The sequence below is a fragment of the Hyla sarda genome, chromosome 3 (genome assembly GCF_029499605.1).
Source record: "Hyla sarda isolate aHylSar1 chromosome 3, aHylSar1.hap1, whole genome shotgun sequence".
Lineage (NCBI taxonomy): Eukaryota > Metazoa > Chordata > Amphibia > Anura > Hylidae > Hyla > Hyla sarda.
Window position 1 is genome coordinate 362,062,733 of NC_079191.1, and position 18,331 is coordinate 362,081,063.

At 41.0% G+C, this 18,331-nt stretch overlaps 1 protein-coding gene across 4 annotated transcripts in view; it reads left to right on the plus strand.

The window, feature by feature from the left end:
- PUS10 (pseudouridine synthase 10) overlaps positions 1–18,331 on the plus strand; it is a 129,728-nt gene that overhangs the window by 106,292 nt on the left and 5,105 nt on the right. For all 4 annotated transcript variants that reach the window (XM_056567683.1, XM_056567682.1, XM_056567684.1 and 1 more), the window contains 7 exons: positions 1,306–1,391; positions 2,024–2,149; positions 5,551–5,607; positions 5,687–5,763; positions 14,118–14,170; positions 14,334–14,451; positions 15,526–15,668. In XM_056567683.1, the coding sequence (XP_056423658.1) occupies positions 1,306–1,391; positions 2,024–2,149; positions 5,551–5,607; positions 5,687–5,763; positions 14,118–14,170; positions 14,334–14,451; positions 15,526–15,668 (660 nt within the window). The remainder of the gene's footprint in view (positions 1–1,305; positions 1,392–2,023; positions 2,150–5,550; positions 5,608–5,686; positions 5,764–14,117; positions 14,171–14,333; positions 14,452–15,525; positions 15,669–18,331) is intronic.

Genomic DNA, 18,331 nt, shown 5'->3' on the forward strand with positions numbered 1-18,331 from the left:
CCTGATTACAAAGAGGACACCTGGGACTACATCACGTCCAGCTGGTTCAGGGAACTAGCTAGGGGAGGTACCTGCTCTTTCTGCGTACCAATGTATTGGTATCTTTAAGCCACTGGTAACGCGAAACGTGCATCGGGTGTGGTGGGTTCTCTTGGGTTACTATGTACCTACTAAGGTTTTTTACTTCTTTGTGTTATGACATATATGGTGACAATTGTGATTGTGGCTTAGGTTACTTGATTACATTGTTTGCTCATCCAGCTTGCATCTTTTTACAGCACTCCCATTTTGGCGGCTTGTGATATGGCGTCTTTTTTGAACTGCTGTTAATGTTATATTATATGTTCTCATCCTTACATTGCACTAAATGTGTACTGCAACATATCTCAGTCAGTGGGGGCTGCTCTTTTCCAAGGATGGTTAAGTAGCCAGGCCCCATTACAGAGTTCACAGGGGGCTCCAGCGGTCAGACCCCCCCCCACGATCAGACACTTATCCCCTATCCTGTGAATAGGGGATACGTTTAGTTCCCCAGACTACCCCATATTATATTTTCCCCTTTTGGAGTTACCATACCAGCACTTGTTACTAATTAATCGGCAGGGATCCCACCGTTTTCTCTGTCTGCTGTGGCAGGATGTTCTCTTGTACAATGTTTTTATGTATTTTCTCATATTTTTAAGAGAATGTATGTCAAGAAGAGGGAATGACTTCTAATTAAAGGAATACGGTCATCAGTGTCACTGCACTAACCTGGTTTTACAGAAATGTTGTGCTGGTGACAGTGATGACCACCATGTCACATGTCCGCAATCCGTGCTCCCATTGTCCCAGTATCTTCACCTATTTCCTCAGTTTGTCCAGCAGGCTTGAAGTCACCGCTGCTGTTTATTTGTTGGGCCCTGCTGTGATCCAGCTTAGGGAAACGGCAGTGGTGACATCACCGGGTCCCAAACCTGCCGGCCAAACGGAGGTAGCAGATGAAGATACCGGAAGAACAGGAGCACAGATCGGAGACACGTGAGTATGGTTGTCATCAGTGTCACCCGCACTACTTGCCCGTAACATTAGGTTAGTGCGGTGGCACTTATGACAGATTTCCTTTAAAGGAACTACAAAATATCATAGTTGGCTTTACAATCTGAATCCTTCTCTTGTCTCTATTGTCTTGTCTGTGTCTGCTTTGTCTAATAAAATAACAACAAAAAAAACATACATAATTGAGCTATTCGTAGTGAGGCCATTATCTATATGTGACTTGTTTAGATAAGGTTCAACCCTACATAACCTTTATATATTTTATAGTCACTTCCCATGGCCTCCATCTTTGCCAAAGACAACATGTCAACTTGTTGATATCCAGTGCAACCATGCGTCCGTTTTCGTGGCAGGTAAATATTTTAGATTCATAGTTTTCTTTGTTCGTTAGCTGCAGGTTTTTATCCCTTGATGATAGTTAATTTCCTAGATTATAATGCTTCAAACCAGGCTCTGTGCTATGTTTGTTTGTTTTTTCATCAGTGATTTTTACATATTTTTACATATTTAACAGAGAGATCTTTATTTAGGGCATATATAAAGATAATGCAGTTCCTAAGCAACTATATCATCAGGAAGGCCTATGTATCTACGTTTACATACCAAATTGGTCAGTTAGTGAGCACAGGAGCCCTGAAATAAAGAGCTCCATCTGTTGACATATGTTCTTTAAAATGTACTAATCTCCTAAATCACTATTGCCCCATTATCCCTTGAAGATGCCACATGTGTTAGCGGAGAAAAATGTTGGGGCCATTGTTTTTTTTTTTTTTGTTTCTTTTAAAGGGGATATCCAGGGATAGAAAAACATAGCTGCTTTCTTTCAAAAACAGCGCCACACCTGTCCTCAGGTTGTGTGTAGTATTACAATGCTGCTCCATTCACTCCAATGAACCAGGAGCTGCAATACTAAACACAATCTGAGGACAAGAGTGGTGATGTTTTTTGAAATATACTGTATACTGTAGTTGTTGTTACTTTGCAGGTAGATATAACAAATTTTCAAGGAATTTGCCTCAAACACCCTGGGTTATTGATGGTGAGAGAAAAATGGAGTCTTCAGTGGAGGAATTGATTACCGAACAGCTTAAGGCATTGTTTAAAGCGGACAGTAAGTATGCAAGGTCTCTACAGCCAGAACTGTGTTTGTTTTGCTGCATTGTCTATGTATGTATATATATAAAACTAAACATGTGTGTGTGTGTGTGTGTGTGTATGTATGTATGTATGTATGTGTGTATGTTCCAGCATCACGTCCAAACGGCTAAAGATATTAACATGAAACTTGGCACACATGTTACTTATATGTCAACAACAAACATAGGATAGGTAATTTAACCCTTACTCACCCCCATTTGCCAGGGGCGGGGTTTATGTTTAAAGTCCCATACAAGTCAATGGGAAATATATGTTACTGCATAACTTCCAAACGGCTGGAGATATTTCGATAATACTTGGTCACATGTTACTTATATGTCCACTTAAAATATAGGATAGTTAATTTAACCCTTAACTACCCCCATTTGGGAGGGTTGGGGGTTTTGTGAGGGTTGGGGTCCCATGCAAATCAATGGGAAATGTATGTTCCCACATAACTTCCGTACGGCTGGAGATATTTCAATAACTGGTACACATATTACGGGTCAGGATATGAGGACCGGATGGGAGGTCGGGATAGGAGGACGGGATAGGAGGAAGGGAAAGGAGGACGGGAAAGGAGGTCGAGATATGAAGACGGGAAAGGAGGTCGGGATATGATGACGGGATAGGAGGTCGGGATATAACAACAATATATGAGGACAGGATATGAAGTCAAAAGCTTCATCCTTTGTTTATTTTCCTCCCCAACAAGAATTAGGAAGGAAAAACCGGGCAACGCTGGGTACTCAGCTAGTGTTATGATATAGAAACATTTCTTTTTATGTCAGAGGTCATTAGAACCCATGTACACCCTAGTCCTGATTATAGCTAAGATATAATTTTCCATTTGGAGTGATAATGTAAAAACGGGACAGTGTAATAGAGCAACAGTAAATGCTGGCCACATGCTTGGGTGTATTGGAGAGGTATAGTAAAAAGAGGGAAGTGCTCATGGGTGTATAGGGAGAGGTATTTGAAATAAAAAGAGGGAAGTTTTTTTTTGTTTTTTAAGAGCTGAGGCATGTGCTCTCTATCACCCAAGTGCAAGAAAAAGTGCAAACTTGTCACACTAAAAAAATACATGCACAAGGATGCAGTCCATCCAAAGCCCTTCTCCGAAAGGAGAGAGGCCCCCAGCAAACCCACTCTTTCCCTCTGGGCCAGAAGGCACCTGCAAGGGTCTGGGTTCGATGTCCTTTTTCGCCAAAGCTACTAAGAGACCGCAAGTGCTCATGGCATCAACCTAGGCGTTAACCGAGGTGTCAGCCAAGATGCTGTATACTGATGGCATGTCAGCTGAAGCCGAGAAACCCAGTGTTGCAGGCAGGTGAGGAACCAGAAGGCCACACCCACCTCCCCTAGTCCGCCAGGAGGGACACCCAGAACGGCAACTGCACCCTTCAGCATCCTAGTGAACATAGACACAACAAACGTGGCACAGTGAAAAAAGGAGACATAAAAATAACAAACTGGATAAAGCCATTACTGCCCGGTCATCCGGCTGGATCTATAAAAAATTACCTGATTCTAGCGAGAATGCCTGGATACCAAGGGTGAGTGCCAAGGTGAAGATTGCTTCAGATCAGTGGGTACCATCCACCCAGTGAGTATTGGCACCTCAAGGTCACCACACCTCAATGCACAGAAGTACCTCTGCTCTACACCCCCACAGCCCAGTGACCAGACCCAGAGGAAACAGGTCACATCAGGGCAGCTGTTGAGCTGGTTACATAGCACAGTCCAGGAATGTCCGGGTACACCTACTCCTCCATGCAGCCATCCATCCTCACCAGTGGGCTGCCTGATAAGAACAGATACTAAACTCAAGCAGTAAAGAGAGAAGTGCTCATGCCAATGTACAAAACACTGGTGAGACCTTACTTGGAGTATTGTGCGCAGTATTAAAGACCATATCTCTAGAAGGATAAAACTTACCAGGAAAGGTTAAAGGACCTTAACATGTATAGAAGAGGAGTCGAGACAGAGGGGATATGATAGAAACTTTTATTTACTTAAAGGGGTTATCCAGGAAAAAGCTTTTTTTATATATATATATATATATATCAACTGGCTCCAGAAAGTTAAACAGATTTGTAAATTACTTCTATTAAAAAATCTTAATCCTTTCAGTACTTATGAGCTTCTGAAGTTGAGTTGTTCTTTTCTGTCTAAGTGCTCTCTGATGACACGTGTCTCGGGAACCGCCCAGTTTAGAAAAAATTTCCCCATAGGTTTGCTTTGTGGATTTGCTTCTAAACTGGGCGGTTCCCGAGACACGTGTCATCAGAGAGCACTTAGACAGAAAAGAACAACTCAACTTCAGAAGCTCATAAGTACTGAAAGGATCAAGATTTTTCAACACAAATCTGTTTAACTTTCTGGAGCCAGTTGATATATAAAAAAAAGTTTTTTCCTGGATAACCCCTTTAAAGGGAATCAACAAGATAAAGAAGGAGAGTATATTTAAAAGAAGAAAAACTACCACAAGAGGACAAGAGTTTTATATTAGAGGGGCAAAGGTTTCTGCATACATATCAGGAGAGTAGTGGATGCATGGAATAGCCTTTCCGTAGAAGTGGCAGCTGCATGTACAGTATGCATAGGATTGGCATAAGACTATCCTTCATATAAGATTGGCCCAGGGACTATTGATAGTATTGAGAATATTGGGCAGACTAGATGGGCCAAATGGTTCTTATCTGCCGACACATTCTATGTTTCTGTTATAATGATTAGGAGCTTTACAACAAGGATCCCTTCGAATGGACAGGAGTCATGGAAACAGCTTGTTAAAGGAAACCTATCACTTGGAAATTGCAGTCCAATCTGCAGGCAGCATGTTAGAGAACAGGAAAGCTGGGCAGATTGATATACATATGTGGGAAAATATTCAGGATAACTAGTTAATTATTTCTGTAAACCTCTGCTTATTCTGGGCTTAGGAATCCATTGGCCAGTCCTTCATTATATGACTGTGTATACAAAAATAATTGTGAATCTGTGATTAGGACCGCCCTCTGGACTCCAGTCCTGAGGTTAGTTCCTATGGGCAAAACCAGACAGTTTTTGTTTCAGGCAGATGGATAAGTCTGGACCAGGATGTTTAACCCGTTTACTGCTGCCAGTGTCAGGAAGTATTGGGCACTTCTGTTGCCACTGTCTGAAACATCTACTCTACTTTTTATACTTGCACACTAAGGTATGTAGTAAAATGATAGCCTTGAAATGAGGAAGAATCTCGTCATTTTTATGTATTCATTTCTTGTCAATGATAGCAAAATGCTAATGCTGTATATTGTGTAAGCAAAAAATGTTTTTCATAGGAGCATACATTTTGGTAAATCACATTTTCTGTCTTTTTGTATTTGTAAGGTTTTAACTTCTCATCTTCAGGGAGAGAGGATGTAGATGTCAGGACCCTTGGGAGAGGTTTGTTATATTGTATGGATACTGGAGAACACTTATCTAACATATAAAGTTGAACATACTGAACTTGTGTGTCTTTTAGGACGGCCATTTGCTATTGAACTTGTAAATCCTCATAGAGTCACGTTCACAAAGCAAGACATGAAAGATCTTCAGCAGGTAATTCTGCCACATCTATTTTGTTATTTTACATATATATAAAAAGAAAGCATTTTTTGTATGTGTGTGTGTATATATATATATATATGTATGTATATGTAATAAAAAAGGGAACGTAGCACACCACTTGTAGTGAAAGAAGAGGTATTTTTATTTAAGCAATCCAATAGACGAAATACGTGACGTTTCGGTCAATTTAGACCTTCCTCAGACCTATGTGAAATGACATAGTAAGAGTACATATGTAAAAGTAACATAGTCCATATTGTGTATACATAGATAAACACTGATACAAGACATATGTGGTACACATCAAATGGGAATATAAAGATCTAATTAAATACAGGTATTCGCTGGTATAAAGCGTATTACAGAACCATATCAGGTAGGACTAGAATATCGAGTTAATGCTTCAAGGGTATGAATGGATATGCAGGGTCTATACGGTATCTTGCGCTGGAGAACAATGCGCTACAGTACAGAGTACAAGATGCAAACAACATACAATGGATAACAGTGAAAAATATGATATAAAATACATTCAGTATTGGCAGGCTAAAGGTAGTCAGATGGTGGAGAGGGCGACTCACTGGATTGCTGCGGAGGAAAGTGGAGTCAAGGCAAAGGTAACGGTCAAGAACCGTGGCACGGGTAAGTGGAAGGCGACCTCAGTTGCAGGAGGCTGAATAGAAAGTGTAAATGCAGTATAAGAAAGGATGCCAGGGAGCACTTCCGGTTCACGAAAAAAACAAAAGCGAAGAGAAATAACTTAAATGAAGTAGAAGAAGGGGTTAATAAAGATGTAGATATGAATGGAGAGTAATGAGAGGGGGGGGGGGGGGGGAGCGGTGTAGGGCTTATTGGTGTGTCTGTAGTGTACCTGTCTCTGAGAACTACCGCTCATCCCGCTCTGCCCGGCCTAGGTGGTCACATGACCAGAAATGCGTCATGCGGAATGCATTTGTGTTCCACAGCGCATCCGCCGGACCGGAAGGGCCTCCTGTGTAGTAGAAGAGAACTTAGTACAAGGGTCATGTCTAGAACAGAAAAAAAGGTGTAATAAATGTGTATGGCGAGGATGGACTAAACTAAGGATGGATGTGTGTGAATGTATGTGTAGGTTAAATGGGCAGGGGACAGAGGAACCAATGGAAATGAGAAGTGAGGGCAGAAATATAGGATAAAGGATAAGAGGGAAAAATACCCAATGGAAAATAAAGATGAAAGTGATAAAGGGACAAGGGAAGTTAATAAGCATAGATAGATATACAGGAGTAAGGCAAGGGACAACCAGAGAAATAGGTAAAAGAGGGGGAGAATTGTGGATATGGGTAAGGGGACATACAGCAGGGACAAGGAGAATAATAGCATCAAAGCCAGAAATGGAGGACAGTATAAGAATGGGGAACAGATACGGCCTATGAGAGGTAGTATGTTGAAAATTAGGTGTTAAGTCTGTATGGTGTAAATAATGGAAAATGAGATGTCCTGGACTATGACAAAAATTATGTAATGGTCATCGATGGGTAAAATGACCAATGGTGTGTTGTCCAGTTATGAGGGGAAGGGGGGGGGGGGTGTTACGGGTTAAGGGATAACACAAGGGAAGGGTGCTGCATGAAGGGAGGAAAAGAATAAAGGTGAGAAGAAAGAAAGGGGGAGAGGGAGAAAAAGCGAAGGGAAATAACGAGGAGAAAAGAAGGGGGAAAAGGGGGGGAAAAGGAAGTTATAAATGGAAGGATGGTTAGTATGGGAAAATGTGCTAGCAGTGATAGTAAGGCTAGGTTCAGACTACGGAATCTCCGGGCAGAAAATTTCCGCCCGGAGATTCCGAGTGCGGCCAGCGCTGACTGAATCAGTCGGTGCTAGGACCGCACGGACACTGCAGTCTCCAATAGACTGCAATGTGTTCCGCGCGGATTTCCGCCTGAAGAAAGAGCAACGCCTTTCTTCAGTCGGAAATTTCCAAGCGGATTTTCCGTTCACAAATTCCGCTTCACAAATTCTGAAGTGTGAATTTGTGAACGGAACACCATTCACTACACTATACATTTAAGCAAGCAGAATTTCCGCCTGCAATTTCAAAGTGGAATTGCAGACGGAAATGCCGTATTCTGAACCTAGCCTAACAGTTACAGAATGTATGTTAAAAAAAAAAAAAAAAGGGATACTAGGAGAACCAGGATGAATATCCGATGCAGCATTCATCTGGATCTATCACACCTACCGAGCCAGTGAAAACAGAGGAACAAAATGAGTAAAATGTTATATTTGCGTTATGTCATACTCCCTATTAAAGCACCTGGGTTCCATGGTCTGCATTCTATGAATCCAATAGGCTTCACGTGTTTTTAGTTGTTTGATACGGTCACCTCCTCGCCTATTACGTGGGACATGTTCTAATACTTGGAAGCGGAGTTGTGAGGGAGAATGGTTATGAGTGTGGAAGTGGTATGGTACTGGTAACTATAGGTTTTTTCGCCTGATGGTAGATTTGTGTTGTGAAATTCTATTCTTGATTCTCTGTGTAGTTTCTCCCACATAGGCCAGGCCACATGAACATTTTAGCGGAGAGACTGCAAAGCTCATATTGCATGTGAAGTAGCCATTAACCAGAAATTATTTACCTGCTAGTGGGTGGTGGGTGAATTCACCCTTGATGACACCATTGCAATGTATGCAATGGAGACACAGAAATGTGCCTTTCTTCTGCATTATAAGGGTTGGTTGTCTGTGGATATCACGGTTGGTCACAATATCTGCACGGACTAGTTTATCTTTAAGGTTTTTTTGGTCCTCTGAAGCAGGGTAAAAAGGTCGAGTGGAATTAATCGACTGAGGGGTAGGCCTGTCGCAGTATGGGCCAGTGTTTACGTATTATACCATGAATTCTGTAGGCAAAAGGATGGAATGTATGAACAAATGGGATTCTGGTGTCAGAATGTGAGGTTCTAGGAGGTCTGAGTTCCTCAATGTGTTCTCAGGGTATCCCACTCTGAATTTCAATGACATGTCCTCAAGTCGTTGTTGTCTGATAGTGGGGTCACTGACAATGTGGTTGATGCAATGGAACTGAGAAATAGCTAGTGAATTTATGGTGGCTCTGGGGTGACAGCTGGAGTCTAGCAGGAGATTATTTATTTCTGTGGGTTTTGTGTACAGGTCTGTGGAAAGGTGACCATTACTCTGGATGTGTACTGTGGTATCAAGAAAACTAACAGACTCAGTGCTATGATGTATGGCGAACTTCAGCTCAGGCCATATGTTATTGAGATGGTTGTGGAATTGTAGGAGGGAGTCCAACGTGCCGACCCATATGCAAAATATGTTGTCAATGTAGCGTTTCCACACTTTAGCATGGGTCTGGAAGAAAAGGGGTTAGTATAGACAAGGCGAGACTCGAAGTGGGACATATAGGCATTAGCATAGGGGTGCGCCACGTTGTACCCCGTCGCGGTTCCTTGAACTTGAAGGTAAAAAGTGTCCTGAAAAAAGAAATAGTTATTGTACAGTACCAGTTTGAGCATATCAGAACATAAGTCAATTGTAGGGGTGTCAAAGTCAGATTCAATAGATTTTTCACTGCGTGGAGACCTTTTTGTGTGTTGTATGGATGTATATAAGCTGTTAACGTCCAGGGTTACTAAGATGTTCTCAGGGGTAACTTGATTGATTTTGTTGATGAGTGTCAGAAAGGATATAGTGTCATGCAGAAAGGAGGGTGTTGTTTTGATTAGAGGAGTCAGTATTTTAGAGGAGAATGGAGAGTGATGATAGTATAGCATCTGTGGAAGCCTGGTGGTTTGTGGAGGTTTTTGTGAATCTTGGGCAGAGTGTACAAAACTGGTGTAATGGGAAATCCCTTGATCAGGAAGTTATGTGTTTTGTCGTCAATTACTCCAAAGCTCAGATAGCGGTCTATGGCTGTCGGATTTTTAGAGCTAATGGTAGACCCGGGGTCAGAATCGAGGCATCTATATACCTGTTGGTCTGAAAGTTGTGAGTGAATTTCAGTCAGATAATCCATTTTGTCTTGTACAACAATAGCACCCCCCTTGTCTGCTGGTTTGATGATGATACTATCGTCTAATTGTAGGCTGCATAAAGCCTGAAGTTACTGTGATAGTGAAGCAAACCCTTCTCAATGTCACTCTGTACATTGGTGACATCCTTCTTAACAAAAGCAATCAATGTTTCGAGAATGGCTGAGCCCCTAGGGGGCTGAAAACTACTGGGGTCTTTAACACCTAAGGATTGTATACTCACTGGGGTAGGTGTATGAGTTGAATCAGTACTGTCAGCCCTGTTGTTAAAGTAGGCCTCGAGTCTAATGTTTCTAAAGAAACATTGTAAATCAAGATCCAGTTTAAATGAATCAAAGCTGTATGCTGGACAAAAAGTTAGTCCCTTCTGTAACACTTGTATCTGTTGTGGATCCAAAGATTTAGATGAAATGTTCAGTACTAGCGGTGTCTGATTTGATGGTGTCTGCCTACCTGTGATCTGGTCACTGCCCTGTCCATGCCGATGGCCTCCCCTCCTTGTCATCTTGTTGGGTGTCGTCTGCTTAAAAATAACCCCCGGGGCGGGACAAAATTGTTTCCATCTGAACTGGAGGAGAGGGTGTCTTGGGAGGTTCCTCGGTGTAAATAGTATCCTCTTGGGGGGGGGGGGAATGATTCCTGCCATCAGTAAACTCGATTCTGGAGATAATCTTCGTTGTCGCTTATGAACTTTTCTTTCTTTTTTCCTTTCGGACTCTTTTCTGTGTGCTTCAAGGTTAACGGAGACCTTCTCTTTCAGTTTACCGAGATCCTCAGGACTAAGGCTAGATTTTAGTTGTGTCTAGATGGTAGTTATCTTCTCCTGTAGATCTGTGATTTCTTTCTGTAGGAAATCTACAGTGAGTGTCATCAAATCACTGGAACACTTGTTGAGAATCTGTTCAAAGAGTTCACAGAATTCCTTCTTTTCACTGAATACTGTAGGCCTCAGATGAACTCGTAGACCACGTGGAATTCGGTATACCCTGAGGTACTCTGTGATCGTAGCGCAATGTAGCTCTAGGCTTACAACGTGTTTGGACTCCCTTTCAAACTCCCTTGACCTGAACTCATGTGCAGGTACTTGCAGGAACTCGCTGGAGAATGTAATTCTGGCAATAATGTTCTGCATATCTTCAGCGTGAACCGGAAGTGCTCCCTGGCATCCTTTCTTATACTGCATTTACACTATCTATTCAGCCTCCTGCAACTGAGGTTGCCTTCCACTTACCCGTGCCACAGTTTTTGACCGTTACCTTTGCCTTGACTCCATTTTCCCCCGCAGCAATCCGATGAGTCGCCATCTCCACCATCTGACTACCTTTAGCCTGCCAATACTGAATGTATTTTATATCATATTTTTCACTGTTATCCATTGCATGTTGTTTGCATCTTGTACTCTGTACTGTAGCGCATTGTTCTCTAGCGCAAGATACCGTATAGACCCTGCATATCGATTCATACCCTTGAAGCATTAACTCGATATTCTAGTCCTACCTGATATGGTTTTGTAATACGCTTTATACCAGCGAATACCTGTATTTAATTAGAGCTTTAATATTCTTTTATCCCCATTTGATGTGTACCACATATGTCTTGTATCAGTGTTTGCTATGTATACACAATATGGACTATGTTGCTTAAACATATGTACTCTTACTATGTCATTTCACATAGGTCTGAGGAAGGTCTAAATTGACTGAAACGTCACTTACTTTGTCTATTGGATTGCTTAAATAAAAATACCTCTTCTTTCACTACAAGTGTTGTGCTACGTTACCTTCTTTATTGAATTATGAATGGCTTGGAACCCTAAGCTAGCACCCACGCTGGTAGAGAGTGCCGGATTTGTCACTTAATATATGTTGGATTGGCTGAATATACACTCCAGAAAATGAATTCAAATAAATAAATTAATATATTTATATATATATATATATATATATATATATATATATATATATAAACACATACATACAGTCATGGCCATAAATGTTGGCACCCCTGAATTTTTTCAAGAGATTTAAGTATTTCTCACAGAAAAGGATTGTAGTAACAGGTGTTTTGCTATACACATGTTTATTCCCTTTGTGTGCATTGGAATTAATCCAAAAAAGGGAGGGGGAAAAAGCTAATAATAATGTCACACAAAACTCCAGAAATGGTCTGGAGTTATTGGCACCCTTAACTTAATATTTGGTTGCACACCCTTTGGAAAAAATAACTGAAATCAGTCGCTTCCTATAACCATCAATAAGCTTCTTACACCTCTCAGCCGGAATGTTGGATCACTCTTCCTTTTTCAAACTGCTCCAGGTCTCTCTTAATGGAAGGGCACCTTTTCCCAACAGCAATTTTAAGATCTCTCCACAGGTGTTCAATGGGATTTAGGTCTGGAGTAATTGCTGGCCACTTCAGAACTCTCCAGCGCTTTGTTGCCATCCATTTCTGTTTTTTTTTTTTCATATGTTTTGGGTCATTGTCCTGCTGAAGGACCCAAGATCTCGGACGCAAACCCAGCTTTCTGACACTGGGCTGTACAGTGCACCCAAAATCCGTTGGTAATCCTTAGATTTCATGATGACTTGCACACATTCAAGGCACCCAGTGCCAGAGGCAGCAAAACAACCCCAAAACCTCATTGAACCTCCACCATATTTCACTGTAGGTACTGTGTTCTTTTATTTGTAGGCCTCATTCCATTTTCGGTAAACAGTAGAATGATGTTCTTTACCGAAAAGCTCTATCTTGGTCTCATCTGTCCACAAGACGTTTTCCCAGAAGGATATTGGCTTACTCAGGTTCAATTCCCTGGTTGAACTTGATGGACATATGTCTTTTTTCGACCGTACTAACTATGTAACTATGTAACTATGTAACTATGTAAAATGTAGTCTTGGTTTCTTCTGTCTCTGTGTCAGCAGTGGGGTCCTTCTGGGTCTCCTGCCATAGCGTTTAATTTAATTTAAATGACAACGGATAGTTCACGCTGACACTGATGCTCCCTGAGGCTGCATGACAGCTTGAATATCTTTGGAACTTGTTTGGGGCTGCTTATTCACCTTCTGGACTATCCTGCATTGACACCTTTCATCAATTTTTCTCTTCCGTCCACGCCCAGGGACTAGCTACATTGCCATGGGTTGCAAACTTCTTGATAATGTTGCGCACTGTGGACAAAGGCATATCTAGATCTCTGGAGATGGACTTGTAACCTTGAGATTGTTGATATTTTTCCACAATTTTGGTTCTCAAGTCCTCAGACAGTTCTCTTCTCTTTCTGTTGTCCATGCTTAGTGTGGCACACACAGACACAATGCAAAGACTAAGTGAACTTCTCTCCTTTTTATCTGCATTCAGGTGTGATTTTTATATTGCCTACACCTGTTACTTGCCCTAGGTGAGTTTAAAGGAGCATCACATGCTTGAAACAATCTTATTTTCCCACAATTTTGGAAGGTGCCAATAATTTTGTCCAGCCCATTTTTGGAGTTTGGTATGACATTGGCCTTCATTTTCTTAGAAAATCGGGTTGTAAGTCTATGTTGGTTTCTTACCTGATTGCTTTTTTCCCCTGGTATTTATTATTATATCACATCCTGTTTGTCGCACGTGCGTTTTTTTTGGCTTGGTTTGCAACTCCTCTGAGTTGTAAGGAAAAAATCCACAACAATTCAACAAATTGGGGTTGGAAAGCTTTATAAATATGTGGGAAAGCTCAGAAATGTCGGGTTACGCCCCTTTTTCGGGGTTGGGAGAATCCAAATCGGGTCCGTCGGCAAAAAATGTTGCATCGTGTCGCAGACTGGCGCACGATGTCTGCGACATGTCGCAGACAAAGATGTGACAAAAAAAAACGACAAAACAAGTCGGGTTTAGAATATTAAATGAGGGCCATTATGTCCAATTTGCTTTTTTCCACCCTTTTTTTGGTTTAGTTCCAATACACACAAAGGGAATTAACATGTATATAGCAAAACATGTGTTATTGCAATCCTTTTCTGTGAGATATAATTCATTTTTGTTGAAAAATTTCAGGGGTGCCAACATTTACGGCCATGACTGTATATTTATATGGTCATATGATAAATCAAAAAGCACAATAAAAACAAAAATGGTATCAATAAAAAAAAAATATACAAATAATGGCGCAAAAAAATTCTAAAAGTAATATTAAAAACCTATATAAACTGTGTATGGTTGTCATTGTAATGAGCTACAGAATAAAGATAACATCATTTTTACTGTAAAGTGCACTGTGTAGACACTAAGGTCACATTTTTGTTCAGTGTTTCTTTTTTCTTTTCCCAGAAAATAAACAACACTGACAAAATCAAAGTCCGGGATCTGCAGATTGTTACTAGGTAATAGTGAAAATGGACACCTGTCCACAATGGGACATAAACTACACTAGTACGCAAAGGCAATGCTCTTACATGAGAACACGGTCATACGTTTTTTCTGAATTGGTTTTATAACACATTTGTGATGTATCATTTGTGGATTATTTGCTTATATATATTCAAGGGAGGCAATGGCGCACATGAAGGAAGGGGAAGAAGAGAAGACTAAGTGCTACAGTGCGCTAATCTGGATAGAAAAACCCATAGGCAAAGAAGACATAGAATTTCTCAATGACATAAAGGTTTGTCATATCATCAATATTATGGAATAGCTCTAGATTCATGGCTTGGAATAGGGCCTTTGACTAAAATGGATTTTGGTATACCTCAATGTTCCAGAAAACAGCTTTTTAGGTAAGGCAGCACTGACATTTACATGCATAATCTGTACTCTTAAAGGGATTGTCAGATTGGGAAGGGAACCCATTAGATGTTCTGCTTCTGGGACATTCATTTATCTGGCTGGCATTGAACCTACCTAGTATGTTCTGATAAATAAAAGCGTTACAAAAGGTACCATAGGTCTGACTTACCAGTAAGTTTTTACTGTGACTTATCTATTGTTGAAGTAACTTTTTATATAGTGTGAAGATTAATCTTATTAAAGGGAATCTGTCACTAGATAGGGCGACATAAGCTTGCCCTCAATAGTCTGTGATATTCATAAGCCGCCATTTCACCCCGCACCACCCATTGGTGATTGGCAGATAATCACCCTAGGGGATGAGGTTTGGGTATTCAGGCCCGAGTTGCACACATGCTCAGTAGTCCATATTGTTTAATAGAGATTATATAAAATCTATGGCAGCTATATTGTTTTACTCTGGGATAGGCAGCATAAATCTGGTGTCTTATTAATGTTACATTTATATTACATTTATATTTCTTGATTCATAGGTTAAATACATCTGGTATACGTATTGTTATTGAATTACTGAATGGTTCAGAGCAACATTTAAACCTTTTTAATATGCAATGTTCACATTATAATAATAGGAGTGTTAATGATGAATACATGGTAAAAGGACAAGTAGAGTACCATCAAATAACCATGTCATAGTAAACCATGATGCCTCAAGACTGGAAACAGTGGTATGGAAGGGAAAGAACAAAATAAGTATGAAACAATGTAAAAAAATTAGTAGGTAGCAAGAAGTCATAGAAAAAGAAGAAAGTGAGGAAGACTATGGAGCATAAAAAGGATGAAAAAACTTGTAGAGGGAGTGGGGCAGCATTGGAAATCACCAGATTTGGAACAAACTTGTAAAGTTTTGTCTATCGGTATTATGTTAAATGTAATAGGATGTCTCTTGCAGGAGTTGACTCTCGCACAAAAAACTCCTCTCAGAGTCCTTCACAGACGACCCCTGGCTTCACGATCCAGAAATATTCACACTATGAAAACAGAGTATGTGGATGAACACCATTTTCGTCTGTATTTAAAGACACAGGCTGGGACGTATCCTTTCTTCACCATTGCAGCAGGATTAGAATAAACAGAAGTGATGTGTGACTGGTCACTTATGTTGCATCAGAAATGTTATTTTCATGGATAGAGACAAGAATCCAGGACTGTCTCGCTAAATACTTATTTATTATGCAGAAACAAGATAGGATGGCACTCACGGTTTCATGCAGAGATTCTTTATTTGAGGAGCAGGTACAGCGGGACAGCAACACGCTGGAGCATTCCACAAGATAGAGCAACACGGTGTTTCGCCGGTGGCTTCTTCCGGCTCTAGAGCCGGAAGAAGCCACTGGCGAAACACTGTGTTGCTCTTACTTGTAGAACGCTCTAGCGTGTTGCTGTCCCGCTGTACCTGCTCCTCAAATAAAGAATCTCTGCATGAAACCGTGAGTGCCGTCCTATCTTGTTTCTGCATTATCAAGTACTTACCTCGGCTCTGGACGTGCACCGCGTACTTAGCCTGCTTAAGGAGGAGCAGCCAAGTGTGTGTGCCTCTGCTTGAGTGACATCTCAGGTTTACCTGAGTGTTTGTGGTGGTGCTCGTCTCTTCTACTGCTTCAGTATCCACTTATTTATTATAGTGTGGGGAAGTCAAAAGTCTGTGCTTATAGACTATAGAGATCCAGGCCTAGTATTTTCAGAAAATTCTAGATAAAAAAGAGCACAGACAAAACATGTTGGGTTTTCTGCTTGGTTTATACTATGTAGAATTAGACTGCTTGTGGGGATTTTGGGGCAGAACAATGAAACAGCCACAACGTTGCTAAGTAGCAAGTGTGAAAAGAGTCAAAATTGTTTAATCTGTTCTTCTGCATTGATATAAAATACATCTCCATGAGGTAAACGCTAATTTTCCTCATCTCAGAGGAACATTACTTCCCCACTCCAAATCTGCCAATTGGGAAACATCCCTAGGTCAAGGACCCTTCTACGGAATGTAGTGACTATAAGCTGTAAATGTATTATACCTTTATGAACTCTTAGTGAGTTCACCATCATAACTTCCTTTGGTGTAGAATTCCATAGTTTTTGCTCCTTTTTCAGTAAAGAATCCCCTTCTGTATTGAAGTGGGAACCTTCTTTTCCATAGACAAAGTAGCTGCCCTCTTGTAATAGTTCCAAGCCTGGCTATTCAGGAGATGTTTAGGAACGTCTCTGCATTTACCTTTCATATATTTATACATAGTAATAAAGCATCTGTTTTTACATCTTTCTTTATGTACTGTGGTCCCTCCATTGGATGCACAAGCCGATTTGTAGGGGCCATGGATGCTCTATTACAAGACACTCTTCTTCACTTCAAGGGGTTTGTGTGGCCGACAGACCGTTATGGTCCTTTCACTTTGGGAACCGATAAGAGTCTCTGCTCAAAACCCAAGAATAAACACAAACCAACACATCCAAGACTCCCATATAACGTTCCTGCTTTTCTATAGTCAAATCTTTACTTTTCATATTTCCTTGTTTAGATACCGAAAATTCCTGAAGTAGAAGAACTTTTTACCTTGTTTTGTGGTCAAAATTACCTTGATATTGTAGATATATAGATATAGGTAAATAAGGCCTCTGTAGAAAATGTTCTGTTCAATAGAAATAAGATTTTCTTCAAAAACATCTTTTTAGTGTTAGAACACCTTACTACTTCTCCAGAAAATGTATATAAAATTTACAGGCTAAAACACGTATTTGCAATCAACTTATTGACTATACAAACAATTACACATGCAAGCCCATATATTGCTATATAATTTGTGTCCATGCCAATGTCATGCTTTAGTTACACTCCAATAAATAGAATAGAATTCTCCCACTAATGAACATGTAGCCTGGGCCTTAGTGTGACCTGTATCCAAACGAACAATACATGAGGATGAAAAAGAAAAGGAAAGGTGAGATGAGAGGACAATGAAGGTAGGACAGTGGTATTTCAGGTATAACCGGGTAATGGGCATTCCAATGTTTGAAAGATAAAAGCATACGTGTGGAACCCCAGTGGGCATTCCACAAGACTAAAGTAACAGATATTAGCTAAACTAACCAGTTTGTTGTTTTTTTTTTTTTTTTTTTGTGCAGAAGCACAGAAACTATCCATTAGTCACTTAAAGGGGTACTCCACACCTAAATATTTTATCCCTTATCCAGAGGATAGGGGATAAGATGCCTGATCACTGGGGACCCCCTCAATCTCCCTGCTGCACCCGGTGTTCGTTTAGAGCGTTTGGTGCCGCGCCGGAGGCTTATGACATCACGTTCACGCCCTGCTTGTGATGTCACAGCCACGCCTCCTCAATGCAAGTCTATGGGAGGGGGCATGACGGCCGTCACTCCCCCTCCCATAGACTTGCATTGAGGGATGTGGTGTCACAAGTGGGGCGTGAGAGTGACATCACGAGCCTCCGCATTGCCAGTCATCTGGCACAGAATGAAGTTTGTTCTGTGCACCGGATGTCTGGGGTGCCGCAGCCGAGATCGCGGGGGTCCCCAGCAGCAGGACCCCACGTTCAGAGATCTTATCCACTTTCCCTTGGATAGGGGATAAGATGTCTAGGGGTGGAGTACCCCTTTAAGTAGGATGGACATCATAATGATACATTTCAAAGCCTGTTATTGCTTTTTCCGAAAGACCCTATTTATTTGGGGATGCGCATTTGGGG